We start from the raw sequence: 18,075 nt of genomic DNA on the forward strand, positions 1-18,075 counted from the left end.
AAAGAAGACAAAATATTCAAATATGTCATCATGAACTTTTTTTTTTTTAGAATTTTAATTATTTTTGTAAATATAATTATAAAATTATGATCCCAAATTAACTCATTGGGAATTTAATAAGTTATTTTATTAACATTGTATAAATTTTATTTTTTATAGATGTCAAATAAAATAATTATAATTGAAGGTGATATTTCGGAAACAGATATTGATAATAGTGAGGATAATTTTAATCATCCTATTGACAATATAGATATAGATTCGCCCATAAATGCACTCCACATGAACTTGATAATGTTCATGAAGTTCCTAGTTTTCCTAATCTCAGTAGTAATTGGGTATTAAAAATATTGAATCATTTGATACAACATTTTCTAAAAATTTTTCTAATCTCCCAAATAATATTCCAACACCATATCACTTCGAATAATATTTCATTTGATAGATACCTGCATTGTGAATGCATGGTTATTATATCGAAGACATTACTTAAAAAATCAAAATTTTTTATAAAACTTATAACATCTAAATCTCAAATAGTTCCTGCCTTGTTAATGGCAGGTAAAATTAGTAAAAGAAAAATAGGGAGACCATCAAATGAAAATCCTAAAATACAAAAAGGATCTAAGTTACCTCAGATAATAACTGACTTTAGATATGATAATTTAGGGCATTGGCAAGAAGTTTCTAAGACTCGAAAAAGGTGTAAATTATGTGTTATCGCATATTTAAGGACTATGTGTGAAAAAATTTATGCTATAACTAGGAAATAAATTTGAAAAAATTTTTCATAATATATAAATAAATGTTTTTTTATATACATGCATTTCGCTCAATGATGCCAAATTGTATCATGATTTTTTTTACCTGTATACTATGAAATAAAAGTCGAAATAAAAATTTTACATCCTTGGTGTATATAAATGAAGAATTTTTATAAAAAATTTTTTTTAGTTTTATTTTAAAAAGTCGAGCTTTAAAGGGTTAAAATATGGTCTATAAATTGGCAATGGAAGTAGTGTTTGCAATGGTCCGGTCGGACCGACGGTTCGGTTCGGTTTAAGTCGGTCCTATCATGCTCTTGGGTCCCATGAGACGGTCCGGTCCCACAACACGGTCTTATGGTCCGGTCCGGTCCAACCGAAGACCGATTAAAGAAGATATTGTTTTTTAGTTAATGTGCCATTGCCATGTACATGAACACATAAAACATGATTATTTAATGCCTAACACTTTATAATATCTCATTCACCTTTTACTTTTTATTCCGTATCAATATTTATTTAGTATTTTACTTATAAATGAATGAAATAATAACTATTGATGAACCACAACACTCATAATTGGGAAAAAATTCATTAAATTCTTTACAGGATGTGAAAGATCTTTATAAATTTTTCAAAAAAGATAAAGCTGGGAAAACATTTAAATAATCAAATATCTATCGCAATATATATATATATATATATCGCAATATATATATAACTTATTAATTATGTAAATCAAATTGGTTTAAATTGTATTCAATAAATTTGTATTTTAATATTCTTTTGTAATATTTGTATTGTATAATTAATAAAAATGATTTTGATATAGTTAAAAATATTGAAACAAATTTAATGCTAAATAAACATTTGTAGCTTAATAAAAAAATTAGATGGGACCGGACCGACCGACTGGACCGATTGTCCGGTCTCATTTGACTTAACGGTCCATCGGTCCGGTCTTATTTTAGAAAAAGGGACCGGACCGTTGCAAACACTACATAGAAGAATGTCGTCATTTTCGTCATCAATATTAATCTTAAAAATTAATATAATAGAATAAATACCAATTCCATTGCAATTAAAAATGGCAAATTCGATGGATTGTAATACTAGAATTTGCTTGTTATTGATAACTCGGACATAATATTTAATTAATATTTATATATTTTTTTTTATATATAAGTTTTAATATTTTACATATTTATATAATTTTTTAATATATATATTAATATTAAGTTATATGCTCATATGAAATAAAATAAATTTACATTCAAGTATTTTTATTTATAATATAAAAAAGCGTTAAATAGAAGTATGTCAAAATGTATCTTAAAAAGTATCTAAAAACAGATACAGTTACCTCTAAAATAATATCTAGATACAGATACAACATTTTTATATCTTGATACTTGTATCTAGATTCTTTAACAACTCTGGTGGATTGGATAGGAAGATTGGTGTTGGTAAATTTAGCCTTTTTTAATAACTAATTTTTTTTATAATGATTAAAAAGGTTAGTTTATTACCCTTATATAATATTCAATTTTAAAGATTCCACCATCAGAATGTGTTCCTTATGCAATGTAAATAAATTTTATATCATTATCAACCGGACTTGAATACCAGAGTTGTTAAACCCAACTTTTAGAAGTAGCGCTACCGCTAACACTATTTATCAAAAAAAGTAGCGCGCCACCATTATCACTATCCATCAAAAGAAAAATTAGAAATAAATATGTTTTACTTTTTTATAATGTAATTGTATAATACATAAAAACAAATATTTAAATTTAGTTTGTTATTGATTATATAAATTTATGTAAAAAGACTAAAATTAATGTAATAAGAACAACTATGTATGGTAATAATATTTTTTATTTATTTTGTTTTTAATAATAAAATCATTTCTATACTATCATTCCCAAGTTTAGAGCGACGATCAGAAAGTATAAGTTTCGCCTTACTAAATAATCCCTCAACACTAGCACTTGAGGACCAAGCAGTATATAATTTTATATACATATTTTTAATATAAGAAAAATACTCATTTGAGTATTTTTAGATTTAAAAAACGCGTCTTCGGGATTTTCTATTATATTAATATCCTTTATTTCAAAAAAAATATCATTGCATGTCGTTTTTGTGGTTCTAATTATTAGTGTCTGGGAAAAAAAATTGTTGTACTAGGGGATAGAGTTTTAATCCATGGTAAATGATAGATATGAGGTGAGGATTATCAACCAATGACATTGGCTGAACTGTATCAATTATAAAATCGACAATGACTTTATCAGCCAGTTTCTGAAAAATATTCACATGTGCAATATCAATGTTTGAATTAAATTGGTCTTTTTAGATGTAGTCTTCCTTATATCAAAATTATTTAGATGTTTTTTTATCGCTTTAAACTGTTGCCATGAACATTCTTATAAAATAAAAGTACTATTAGAATATAAAAGTTATAATTACCTTTAGGTATTTTTTGAGGTTATAGCTACTAGATTTATTTGAAGATATTTTTACATTTTAAACAAATAGATTTGTAGCCACCTTTTGATTTTACAAGTATTTTTCAAATTTTGGAAATGGAAAATTTGTATTATTGTTATCAAGAACCCTTTCTTCCAGGTCACTTCCATTTATTAATATTATCATTTGACTCGCATTGATTTCAATATCCATTTGCGATGAAATCTTAAATATTTTACACCAGATGATTTAGGTTTGTAATTCAATTTGAATATATAAATTTTAATTTCAAAATTAAATAATAAATCATAAAAATTATAATTATTTATGATATTAAATTTAAATTTTTATGTTTATAGTTACTACATTATATTTTTTCGCTACTTATCTACATTCAAAAAATATAGCGTGCTAAAAAAATAAATAATTGGGGAAAAAGTAGCACGCTATTAGCTGATAGGCGCTATTTTAACAACTGATTAATAAAAAATTTTTATTATAAAATAATAACCCAGATAGTATATATGCTTATCATCAAGACTACACACAAAAAGAAAGGATGCAAATTAATCATTTTATTTTACTTAAGAATATAAACTTTTTTGGGAGGTCATGCATATGTTTTTTAGATTTTATTAGATAATATCAAAGGTTTATAATGATAAAGTAACAAGCAGGGCCTGCTCTGGCTAATCTGGCCCTCTATCCAAAAAGCGCACAATAATCTCCCCCTTAATAAAAAAATATAGCTAATTTTCTAAATTTCATTTAAGTTTTTAAGAATTCAATCCTTCTTTTAAAACTGCATTTTCAATAAGATATGTTTTCAATTAGAAAAACTTCTTTTCATTCTGACCACTGAAACAGGAATAATAATCATAACTTAATCTACTGTAACTCTTAGGCCCAGATCATCTTATAAAATTTTAAATTTCGCTGGACCACATATTTATATAAAAAAATCTGATAAATTAACTAGTTCATCCGCTAAATCATTTTCTATAATGCCCTTTTCGCCAGTGTTTTCCGTTAAATTATAATTATTTCAAATTCCCGTGATTTTTCTTTACATAAACATTAATTTGCTTATTTGAATGGAGAATAAAAAAAATTTCAAAACGTGATTTGAATCTGTCCTGAACTTTTTGCTGCATCCTTGAAAGATGATAGGTCTTTACTCTAAATATTTCTCTGGAACGAATAAAAGGACCATCCATGATAACATTCGTATTCGAACATTCTTTTTCGAATTGTTGAGCTTTTTGGACATTTTAACTCGAGGTCAATTTCAATAGCAAAATTAGTAGTCTCTTTAATTTCTCAAATGATTGATCACTTCTTTTTGATTTATAAAAATTAAAAACATTTCCTTTACGTAATCAGCTATTTGTTTGCGGTTTAACATTAACTTGGTTACGAAATTTATTTTATCATATATTTTTACTACATTAATATTGGGCAAATAAATTTAGATTTTTATATTTTTATTAGTCCTTAGCTTCAACAATATTTTAGTTGAATACTTGGTTGTTTGTTTGTATTTTCGTCATCTTAAAACAATCATATTTTTTTAAAATTGTAACAAATTGGTTTAATATCTTATATGATTGCATTTGAATTATGTTATCTTTTGATATTTATTTTTTTTATCTTAAAATAAAGCTGTAAAAAATGTAGATTTTTTTAGGAAAAATTACGCAATTGGCATATCCAGAATAGATAAATTTTAAGTATGGTGTAGCAAGAGATATAAAAGCTCTGTTGTTCATAAGCAAGATATTTTTTGAGTCCATTCTATTTTCCGCTTATGTAGTTCCAGGCGCGTACGCAGGAATTTGGTCGGGGGGGGGGATAATAATTTTTCTAAGAAATATTATTGTTTTTTAAATTATCAAGCATAAATTTATCAGGACTAATAACTATTCCTAATACACAATTTTAAATTAATGTGAATTATAAAAAAATTATATGTAACGAATCACTTAAATGACCCAAAATAGAAATTTGAATTTTTTGAACTTTACACAAAAGGTTACTTAGGAATAATTGTATTTTGTATGTTATATATTTACAATGTAAAATCCAATCTTCGTTGGGATTGAGCTAATTTTTCAATTATCTCATCTTTGCTTGTCGTCAAATGCCTATGAATATTCAAAAGATCCAAACCTTTCAATCTACTTTCACATGTTGTACTTCTTGGTATGTTTTTCAGAGACCTACAGGCCCGGCCCCTGGGCCGGACATTATTTTAATTTTTTAAATATACCCGGGCCGGGCCAGAAATTTTTTAAAAATACACCCAAGTCGGGCCTGAATTATTTTTAAAAAAACACCCAGGCCGAGCTCTATTTTTTAAAACAGCCTATATTTGAAATCGTTATTATTAGAAATCAAAAATAAATATAATTTATTTTAAAAAAATCCGTGCCGGGCCTGAAAATTTTATTTAAAAAAAGCCGGGCCGAGCCTGAAAATTTAAAAAAAAAGCCGAGCCGGGCCTAAAAATTTTTTTAAAAAAAGTCGGGCCGGATCTGAAATTTTTAAAAAAAAACCCAGGTCGGGCCGTAAAAAATCTTTAAAAAAAATCCGAGCCGTGCCCTGCAAATGGTACTTTTGCAGGCCTCTGTTATTTTTCTTAAAAAAGAGAGTGTTACTCTTTTAATACATTAGGAATTTAATCTAAAATGTGTTTGAAATAATGCAGAGCATCCATAGCATTTTTTGGGACTATATCAACTATAGATAATCTTATAAACATAGTTATTCAGCTAGTAAGGCATCATAAGATACTTTAACATCTTCATAATAAAAATCAAACAAATATTATTTTTTTCTATCACCATCTGAAAAAGGTTGGGGAAGGCTTTTGTGGAAGTAATATTTGCAGATGTAAGTGCTGCATGATGAATTAAAAATTCATTTATTTGGGTTATAAATGTATCTGTATTTAAGACATACTCTTCTACTGATTCTATATTAATGTTTTAACGATGAGCTTGCCTTGTTACAAGAGGGAGACAAATATTAAACACGTATAGCTCTACTTTTGACTCAACAATAAATATATAATATGAAATTCTTCATCAACATTAGCCCTAATTTCCTTGAGTTCTGATAAAATGCTCTCCGCTATTCTCACCTTCTTAATCAAATCAATGCCATATTTTTGAAAAATAATACTTAAAATAGTTGTATAATTAAATAATACATTCTAATGAGAAATAAAATTTGGAATAAGCATTGAATCCATCCAATAATTTTCTTGCTTCTGAGGAAATATTTCTTTCAGGCCATTGTGATATTTCAGTAATAGCAAATAATTGGCTCTTCTAACTCCTTAATAGCTGTTAGTGCTTGATGGAAGAGGCTCTATCTCGTTGGACAAGGTTGCAATTTCTTTTTCCCTGTTGGACCAGAAGTTTCAGAAATAATTATTATTTGACTAGAAATTTGAAAATGGTAGATAAATATTACGCCACTAAAAATTTGAAAATAATAAGTAAATATTACGCCGGAAAACTTGAAATCGAAATTATTTGATAAAATAACTTATGAATGTGATAATGAATGTAATAAAATATATATTTAATATGAGATACGAATAAATATTAACAAATATAAATTAATATAAACAATAATATTTTTGAAAGATATATCCGGCACCTGTATTTTATGACTTGGGGGGGGGGGGATTTGTCCCCCTGCCCCCCCCCCCGCTGCGTACGCCAATGTGTAGTTCTATTAACATGTATTTTTTTATATCAAATTCGTAAATTTCAAAAACATATTTAAAGTTTTTCCGTCATTACCTCTTTCAAACAGGTTTATATTAAAAATTCTCTCTTATGTCTTCTAGACCTCCATTTTCCACATCCACAAATCAAAATACTACTGGTACAATGTAAAAATGTTTAGCATTTTTAAGCGCATACTAATAGCCATGAAGAAATTATTTTAATAATAATAAAAATTACCTTTATATCTCCTAAGAACTATATTTTGGTAAGCCGTACATGCGTAAATGGTAGAACCGGCCCTCGCAGCAATATTTTTTTAAAAAATGTTGTTATACGAGCGCCGTGTATTTATTGACTCATAATCCTATCACCATTAAAGTAAATAAGGAAATTTCATTATTAGATTATCAATGAATATTTACTCACTTTTACCTGTCTAAAGTATATATGTGTTGTGAATTTCATGTATCTTTTTTTTACAGGATCAAAAGGATGGCAGGCATGAAGGATTCTCAGATCAGTGCCGAGATTGAGTTGCTGCAAACTAACGACAAGAAAAAATGGACCCGCCCTCCTATCTCCGTGAATTTCGAGGTTTTTTTTAAATCACAATTTTTTCCTCTTCCATCCACTATTCTTTTTTCTTACTATTTTTATAAGTATTTTTTTAAAATTGTCCCAAAATTTGTTTATTGCGCATAATATTTTCTATGCACACTGAGAATCGAGAAATTGGAGAATTACAATTTTTTTTTTACCAACCAAAGATTTGATAAATTCAGAATTTTTTTCAAAAAATACATATTTTTTTACCAGTATATAAACATATATAATAAGTTCAAAAAAAATTTTATGATTTTTTTTAATGTCCGAAAATCAAATATTGGAAAGTTAGGACATCTTTGCAAAATAATCTAGACCCTTTTATATGAATTAATACATAAATTTATTGCATAGATATGTTTTATTTGCAACGATCTTGATGAATGTGTCTAGACATTTATTTTTATTTCTTGAATTGGTCATCATAATAGGTTAGGCGGGTAATATATTCTTAAATAACAATCATTGATATACTATATGGGTTGAAAAGAAGGTGAAACATATATCCACCAGGTAGAGATGTGAAACTACGCCCACTAAATTAGGAAATATGTACTACTTTTTTTTTGCGTAGTCAAGAATACTCAAACCCTATCTAGTAAATTAGCTATTTCCATAAATTGTTTATAAGAAACTTTCATATTTAGTTAACTATTAATATAAGCTTTAGGTTGAGAGCCCTATCCTCTAACACTATCCGGTGGTAACTAGTGAATATATTTCTTGATAATAGCTGACTATGGCTATAGGGTAACTGCCATTCCAAATTTTACAAAACTCTTTTCATTCCTGAAGGTTTCAAAGATCTTCAGGGATTTTCTTCTTGTTCAAGGATATTTTCACATTTAATTTACCTAAGTGTTATACAGAGTGAAAAAGATTTTCATCCATTTTTTAGATGAAATTTAAATCTACATTTTATCATTATACCAATTTCAAGATAAATTTTCAAAAAATTTGTCTACATCAGTTTCTAAATTAGATAATTTTATGTTAAATACAAAAGAAATTTAAGAAATGCAAAAAAATTTATATTTTAAATATCGTTATTTACTAATTCTTGAAAATTCGTATTTATTTTTTCAACAGATATTTTTTTGAAACTAAATTTTAATTTAAATTAATATTTTTGTATTATTTATGTCCTTAAAAAAGAAAGAAAGAAATATTTATTAAACTTCTATAAAGATGTAAGATGGTAAACATTTTTACAGATGCACTAATACATTAATTTTTTTTAAATGAAAAATTATCGTTTATTTTTTAAAAAATGCTATTTTCGACAAAAATATTTTTTGATTAACTTAATCCATAAAAGCTTTTCAATGTTAAAGAAACTTCGTAATTGATTTTATTGTATGTTTAATGATGAAATTAATTACGTAACAAAATTTAAAAAAACTCTTTTCTGTTTAGGAATTTGTAGATCAATTTTTTATCCGAAATTCGATTATTATTATACACCATTTTTTTAAAAATTTTTGAGGGTTCGTACATCTCTTTTACATTTTGAAACTAGGACCTCGTATTACTCTTCTAAAATTAAAATTTATAAAACAGAACCTATTTTAAAAGTTTTAATCTTGAAAAATATTAAGATGTTTTAAGAAAACTTGTTGTTAATAGGAATTATAACATATTCATAACTAATTTATTGTATTTTCTTGTGTTTACGTAAATATATCATAATTATTTACATCGAAGGTCCCCTTTGCCCCATCCGGTCTTAAGGTAAGGTACCTAAAAGTTTTTGAGCCCAAGTTGAATTATAGCGATCACGACACGGTCAAATGGGTCCGCTACATAGGCCGGAGTGGTCTTTACGAGACTCGATGTTGATATTACATCACTGCCAGAGGAAAATGGAATCAATTTTTTTTAAATCTAACCTTGTTTGGTGAATTTACTTAACTTGTTATGTTACATGTTTGCAATGTAAGTATTAACAACCTTATTGTGTTATTATATTTTTCTTAAAAGAAGGGGGAAAGTAAATATATCTTTCTATTTTAGAAATAGAAGGAAATAGGAAAGTTAAATAAAATTAAGTTAAATGATGGAAATTTCATGAGTAATTATTTTATTATTTTAATGGTATATAATTTTTTTGAAAAACGGGCAAGTAAATGGGAGCAATAAAAGAAAGGTAGAAAATTTTTATACACTTACACATTTAGGCTGCATTCATAGTGGCATTCTAGGCACGATTTAACAGTTGATTGATTTTAAAAATCTGTTTATGAGTTCAATTTTTCTTTATTAATATTTTAGCTTTAATTTTGTTCATGATGATAATCTAAAAAAAATTATGGATTTTAATAAAGAAAAATTGATCTCAAACAGATTTAAAAATCGATCAGCTGGTGCCGGATCGGATCCCACTAAGAATGCAACCTTATTTGGAGAGAATAAGAGTTCTTAATAAAATACTTTACATTTTAAAGATTTACGTAATTATATTATTTATATTTTTTTAAATACAGGCTACAACTTTGTGCTTTTTATATTATGTCTTGCCACAAATCTAGATAAATTCATTCACGACTAAAAAACATTATTTTTCTTATAGCGTTATTATTTTTGTGTTGACATCCCCCCCCCCCCCCCACCACCCAATTATTTTGCAAATAAAAAATCTTTTGTTTTTCTTACGTTTTATTAACGAGTAATTTCTTTATTATTCAATTTCTTCTCTCGACTTTTCAAAAATATCGCTATTTATATGAGCCTGGTAAAAATTGTAATGATATAAATTTGACGATTTCAACTATTCGAAACCATTAAATTCATTATCTCCACCACACCTTTTTTTATTATAGTAAAATATTTCTCTAAATTCTCTTAGTTCATAGTATGTTTGAAATATAAATTTTCTTCACAAAATAAGATTATATTGCCCCTTGCCTAAATTCGATACAAGTTAAATTATATGTGATAACTTATTTAATTTTAATATTTGGTTGCACATAAATCTTTGTTTTCTTTTTTGTAATAGGCAATTATTTTAATTATAAATACATTAAAAATAATGCATTGAAATTTGTTAATTTCTAAAATTATTTTCATTTATTTTAATCTCGCCAATCGCCCTATTTAAAAAAAAACTTAATTTGTTAAGTTAAAAAAATTTATTATATAATTTAAAATTTTAATAATATAAATTATTAAAATTATTTATGAATATTATTTGTTAAATATTTTTATATCAAATTTGTTGTTATTTATTATACATTCAATTATATTTTTTTTTACTAAATAACACACTTTAACCCTCTTAGTTATGGATGCTCTTAGTTATGGATGCATGTTCAAAATTTTCCTAAAATATACAATATAACCAGGGTTGGGCAAATTTTATAAAAAAAAGTATTGGAATATAAATACAAATATACTTCAAAAAAAATATTTGATATATATAAAATTTATAAATTTTCGAAAATTATGAAACATGTTAGAAATCTTCCATTAATTTTTTTAAAAGTTTTGTAAAATTTAAAATAAAAAGAAAAAAAACAAGAATAAATTACGAAAAATAACAATGCCACCAATTACTTTAATATTACTTATTAGTTTTTTTTTAAAATTACACAAATTTATAAATTATATGTAAAATTTAATTAAAATTTATTATAAATCAAATCATGGATTAATGAACTTGGTAAATTTTTTAATGTAAAAAAAGTACTATATAATAATATATTGTAAAATTCATAATTTAAGGTAATACAATATAGTTATTATTATAACATTACTATTAAAAGCAAAAGAAATATTTATTTAATGCATTATAATTACGAAAATAATGAAATCAAAAAATTATTTAAAAAAAATATAAATTAAAAAATTAAGAGAGAAAAGGAAAAGGAAAAGAAATAATGATTATTATTAATTATTAATTTACGGGAAAATTAATTTAATTCATACAGAAATTTATAATTGAGAAAGGAAAAAAAATTTTATATATCAGAATCGCGAATGTATGAGGAAAAAAAGGTACATATATTTCTTAATTTGAGAACGAAGATAAAAAATTCTAAATATTTAAGGGAAGAGGAAAAAATTCTAAATTATACCGGCTGCTTGGGGGAACCCATGAAACATTAAATTAGATCTTATAATCTGCATTTCTATGCGTTGACGTAAGTAGACGCCTTTTTTGGGTCTCCTAATTTAATTTTTAAGGCTCTGCCAAGCTTTTTAATTAGGTTAAGAGCCTGCCTTCAAAAGATATTAAGTTTGTAGTGACAACTGGTACTAATTTATATTCATCAGGGATATCCACATATTTGTTCGTTATAAAATCTTCTGTGTATTTTAAAATGTCCTTATTGTTGTTGGAGGGGGTCAACGCAGGAGAAATCTTATGTTAGAAATCCTTCATTCTCCCAAGGAATTTGTGTAATTCCATCGGATCGTCTCCCATCAGTAAAGGACGGTTCTAAAGTGGGAGGAAAGCCAGCGGACTGTAAAGCCCGTTTTATGAGAGCATTGCATCTGTTATGACGGATTGAAAGACCACGGTTAATGATGCATTAATAGCAAAGACGGCCAGTTTGACTTACTGATTTCTTGCACTCATATGAGACTGAGGCTGTCACATTTAAGTGAATGGCTACTGCAAAGGTGAATTCTTCATTTGATAGCTCGAGGTCAAGATCTTTAGAGGAATTAAGAAGAAAGATATTTATGTGTGGGAAGCTGTATGATTGGCTCCTCCATTTTGTTTAAATTATTAGAAGTAGCTTGGAAAGAGACTTCAACCGCTAAGTAACCTCCAAGGTGAACCAAGATGTGTTAGTTCTTCAGCAATAACCTCTTTAAAGGTGTGGCACTTGGGAGATTGAAAAGTAAGATGACAGAATTCTGTTTTATCGGCATTTAGGGGAAAGTCTATGTCTAGCTCATCCATTTGTAAAATTACTAAGACTTTGGCGATCTCTTCTGAACTAACGCTTATAATCCCGTCATCTATGTACCAGAGATGAAGATTTAACAGGCAGCGGCTTTTAATTTTTTAAACTAGAATGTCAGAATAAGATGGCCTAGGGGATCATCCTGTTAAATTCTTCCTGAAGAAGAAAGCCTATATTCACTATTTAGTGTTGTTAAAAAGTCGAGTTCAGAGTCGTTAGTCGAATTAGTCGACTCACTGAAGTCGTGAACTCAAGTAAGTCGTGAAGTCAAGTCGACTCAAGTTGTGAACTCAAGTCGACTCGAATCGTGAACTCCAGTCAACTCGAGTCATGAACTCAAGTCGACTTAAGTTGAGAACATGAGTTTTCCACTTGAGTCGTGAACTTAAGTCGACTAGAGGACGAATATTAAAAGGTGTATAATATTTTTGTTACAAATAATTTAAAATTTTCTTAATTAATTTTTTTGTGAAATTAATCTTTTAGTTGAAATCTTTTATAGGCTTATTTTTATCATTTTTGTAAAATTATCTATTTTTTTTAATATATTAAAAGAACTAGTTAAAAGAAATTATTTTTAAATTTTTATGTTATTTTACATGATCGTCTTATAATATTTTAATGTGACAATTGTCATGTTATTTTTTAACATTTTTGAAATTTTCGGCACAAAAGGGTAAAAATATAATTTATATTATAAATATGTTAAATTATAAATTCAATGATGATGTTCCTTTGTAAAAATGACAAATATAATTTTTATTTTAAAACATTAGTTTATTTTTGACGCTTATGGGTAAATATAGATTGTAAATATGTTAAATTAAAATTTGAGTGAAGATTTCCCCTAGATAAGTGACAATTGTCATGATCGTTATTTTTAAAGTTTAAAAATATATATTGTAAACATGTTAAATTAAAATTTCAAAGAAGATATACTATAGAAAAGTGACAATTGTCATAATCGTTATTTTTAACTTTTTTCAATTTTTTTGAAGCAAATGGGTAAAAATATATATTGTAAACATGTTAAATTAAAATTTCAGTGAAGATGTACCATAGAAAAGTGACAATTGTCATAATCGTTATTTTTGAATTTTTTTAATTTTTTTGAAGCAAATGGGTAAAAATATATATTGTAAACATGTTAAATTAAAATTTCAGTGAAGATGTACCATAGAAAAGTGACAATTGTCATAATCGTCATTTTTAAAGTTTTTTGAATTTTTGGACGTAAATAGGTAAAAATATAGAATGTAAATATGTTAAATTAAAATTTCAGTGAAGATGTACACTAGATAATTGACAATTATCATAATCGTTATTTCTAAAGTTTTTGGAAATTTTTTGACGCACATAGGTAAAAATATAGATTGTAAATACTTTTAATTAAAAACTCAGTGAAGATGTACCATAGATTATAATCGTCATTTTTAAAGTTTTTTGATTTTTTGACGGAAATAGGTAAAAATATATAGTGTAAATATGTTAAATTGATATTTCAGTGAAAATGTACCTTAGATAAGTGAATCATAATCGTTATTTCTAAAGTTGTTTGAATTTTTTTGTAAATAGGTAAAAATATATACTGTAAATATGTTATTTTAAAATATCAGTAAAAATTACTAGACATCCTATAGATTTTATTTTAAGATTTCGAATTCTATAAACATGATTTATCCCCCAAAACCGGGGAAAATTGGCATTTTATTACCATGTCATCAGGAAAGAAATAAATATATAAAATTACTATGATAATATCTAATCTTAATATACAAATTATTTTTTTTGTCTATTTTCATCAGACAATCTTGTTTAAATTACGGCTAAACATTTTTTCTATATTAAAATCAGAGACCTGCAGACCAGGCCCTAAACCCGGCCCGGGCCGGGCCGTATTTTAAATTTTTTAAATATACCCGGGCCGGGCCTAAAAAATTTTTTTTAAAATATATCCGGGCCGGGCCTAAGTTTGTCAAACCCGGGCCAGGCCTTAATATTTTTTATAAAAATTTTACATTATGAGTTAATGGTTATAAGATTATATTATATTATAGTTATGATTAATATAATATTGGGTTATGGTTAACACTACCTAACACCCACAGATCGATCTAATTATTAATTTCCTGCAAATTTATTGAAAGTATTAATATATTTTTTTATAATTCATATCTAAATTTTTACAACATTTTTTTCCAAAACAATCAAATAAAGGAATATCTCAAATAAGCCCCAATATTCAAGTATTATTAATATATTTTTTTATAATTCATATTTAAATTTTTAGAATATATTTTACCAAAACAATCAAATAAAGGAATATCACTTCTTGAAGTTTGTAATACCTTTCAAAGCGAAAAAAATGAAATAAAATTGATTTTACTTAATATAAAGCATTTTTTAATTGAAAAATTTGTTTTACACAAGTATCATTTTATTTCTCTTTTTCTCTATCCCAAATTCAAGCAATTACGTATGTAGTCAGGGACAGATCGCAAGATGACGGAAAACTATATAAGATTATATTAAATTACAAGAGGCTCAGGAAGTAAATGAAATACCATCGACCAGTCAAATTACGACTGTTGTTAAACAAACTGAATCGTTTTATGACAAATGGGGCGATGGTAATTCTGGTAATATGTCAATACCCGATGATGAATATTATAATTACATAAATAAAAAAATAAAAAAATAGATCAAACATTTAAGGTGGATAATTTGTTAGAGTGGTGGGCGGCTCATCAAAGCGAGTTTCCAATTTTAGCAAAATTGGCAATTCCTGCTTCAAGTGCAAGCTGTGAGCGGAATTTTTCCACTACTGGGAGAATTCTTGAAGAAAGAAGAAGTAATCCTCAACCTGAAAAGGTAGATATGCTTCTCTTTCTTCATGATAATTTGTGAATTTTTAATATCTTTCTTGAGTATAGGGTTTCGTCAATCATGCACTTTGCAAACTGTCAAATATTTATTGCATTTATTATATTTACCTCATGAAAGTTTTTAATCCAACATTTTTCATTATTTTTTTTTACAATATTTTATAATACAATTATCTTCTTTTGTTAAAAATTTATATTATAAAATAAATATATTAATATTGTGCAATTAGATTATATTTTCAAAATACTATTTATTTATTATACATGCATTTTTTTAAATAGCGATTTATTTTTATTTTATAAATTAAATAGGAAATTAAATACAATATATTATATTCTCAAAGTATTTTCCATTTTTATAAATTAAATATTAGTTTTATTTTTTTAAAATGCAATATAAAATATAATATACGGTCAAAATATTATTACCATTTTTATGAATACTAGTTTTATTTTTATAAATGCAATATAAAATATAGTATATGGTCAAAATATCCATTTTTATAAATAACAGTTTTATAATTTTTATAAATTCAATATAATATTCTCAAAATATTAGCTTTTTACATGTATTTTTTAAATAATAAGCGATAATACTCGCTGAAAAATATGGTAAAATACCTCATAGGTGAATTTTTGTATATACCAGGTCGAATATAATTTTAAAAAATTCCGAGCCGGGCCTGAAATTATTTTAAAAAATATCCGGGCCGGGCCTAAAAAATTTAAAACCTGGCCGGGCCGTGCGAATGGTACCTCTGCAGGTCTCTGATTAAAATTAATATCGATGTGAAAACACAAAAGTATTAAAATATTTGGAGCTATAAATTAAATGCCCTACACTCATATACAACCTAGATTATTTTCTGCTAATACAATATTTTTTATACCTTATTTTTATATTTATTTCTTCATAAATGTATTAAATATGATATATTATATTTACTAACCACTAACGAATAAAATTATATTTATCAATTATATAATTTATTTTTCATAGCACATATACATTATTGATATATGCAAAAATAAAAAAAGTTTCATTTTATTAATATTCTACTATAAATAATAAAATATAATTATAAAATTTAAAAAGAGTTATAAATTTGCAACTTAAACATTTTAATAAAATTATAGAAATAATAAATATATCCACTCCCCACATGTCATTAATTACCCTTTTCCTGGCATTTAGACATAGACACCATCTGAGTTTATTGGGGGGGGGGCTAATCTAACATGGTAGCTATATAATTGCTGAATGTACTCATGTAGTTTTTATATGTTGCACATTTTATCAATATTTTTACTTGCCGCATTTTTAATATCACTATCATGATGATTTTTGGAAAGCCTCGTCTAAAATTTTCTTCATAAAACTCCGGTTCCAATCCAAAGTTATTTTATGGAATGGCTTTAAAAAAAGTTCAACTTCATTTAAAAATTTTGCCTCATTATCGTTTATATCGAAAGGCTCTGCTATACATTTTTTTCCTATGTTTAATTTCTTTTAAATTCTATATTCATTAAATATAATATTATGCAAGGTTTTTATATCTCAAAAAGGTTCAAAATTGTATATTCATTGAATTATATAGACTTAAAAGGTTATTTTATATAAAATAATCAAAAGAAAACACAAAAGGTGCTAGCTAGGCGCAAAAACTTAAAATAAGAAATAAATAATATAAGCCTTCTTTGCTAAATTTAGTGGTACTTTGGTATAAAAATAAGCTTATATTTTTTTTAATGTAATAAATTTTAAATAAGATTAGAGAGAGAGACGAAGGAGAGATTGGTTATTTATTTTTTAAAATAATAATTATAAAAAATATTAAATAAATAAAATCGCAAAATATGAATGATATATTTTATTATAATTTAAATTTAAACATTTTTCATTTTAATTTTTATTAGTAATCTTGTATAAATTCTTTTTTTTAAATTTTTTTATGTCTTCTACATATATAAAATACATATTCGAATCTGAACCGTAAAAAGAATATTAATAAATTCTTAGATTTTTTTTTGACTGTCCATTGGTTACTTTATTTAAATTGTAGCAAATATGATATTATTAAAAAATAATGGCATATAATAGTCTTTCCAAGATAAAATTGATAAAGGTAAATATAAAAATTAGATCTATATTAATCATTTACGTCTTAAAAAATTTAAAACTTAAAAACCTAAACTAAATTAAAAGACAACGGATGATAATAATGGAAAACCTAAAATCTTTAAGCTCATATCTTTAAAATGTAATAATTTTTAAATAACAATCGGAGAGAAAGAGACGGGTGAGGGTTTGATTATTTGTTTTCTAAAAAAATTTTTAAAAAATATACAAATTTAAATAATAAATAAATAAAATCGCAATTCGCAAAATGTGATGATTATTATAATTTAAATTTAAACATTTCCATTTCTTATTTTAGTAATCTAGTATAAATTCTTTGTTTTAGAATTTATTTTTGTATTTAACTAAGACCAGGAAAATTTATAATATTTTATGTCAAATAAAAATAAGATGAACATCGTCATGTAAGTGTAAAAGTAATTTATGATTTTTTTTTATAAAACAATATTTATCTGCAGCACTTCTACCATACTGATAAGATTAATTTGTAGTTAATGGAATCATATTGGGATAAAATTTCAAATTAACCTATTCTTTGCTAATTTTGGTTTAAATTTT

The 18,075-nt window shown here is 25.6% G+C and overlaps 1 protein-coding gene across 1 annotated transcript in view; it reads left to right on the forward strand.

Moving 5' to 3' along the window:
• LOC135922623 (AP-2 complex subunit mu) overlaps nucleotides 1-10,652 on the forward strand; it is a 30,816-nt gene extending 20,164 nt beyond the window's left edge. Inside the window, exons 9-11 of the mRNA XM_065457031.1 lie at nucleotides 7,459-7,570; nucleotides 9,284-9,514; nucleotides 10,063-10,652. Of these exons, the coding sequence (XP_065313103.1) occupies nucleotides 7,459-7,570; nucleotides 9,284-9,418 (247 nt within the window). The 3' untranslated portion in view covers nucleotides 9,419-9,514; nucleotides 10,063-10,652. The remainder of the gene's footprint in view (nucleotides 1-7,458; nucleotides 7,571-9,283; nucleotides 9,515-10,062) is intronic.
• The last annotated feature ends 7,423 nt before the right edge of the window (nucleotides 10,653-18,075 follow it).

This window comes from Gordionus sp. m RMFG-2023, chromosome 1 (assembly GCF_954871325.1).
Source record: "Gordionus sp. m RMFG-2023 chromosome 1, tfGorSpeb1-WG-v2, whole genome shotgun sequence".
Lineage (NCBI taxonomy): Eukaryota > Metazoa > Nematomorpha > Gordioida > Chordodea > Parachordodidae > Gordionus > Gordionus sp. m RMFG-2023.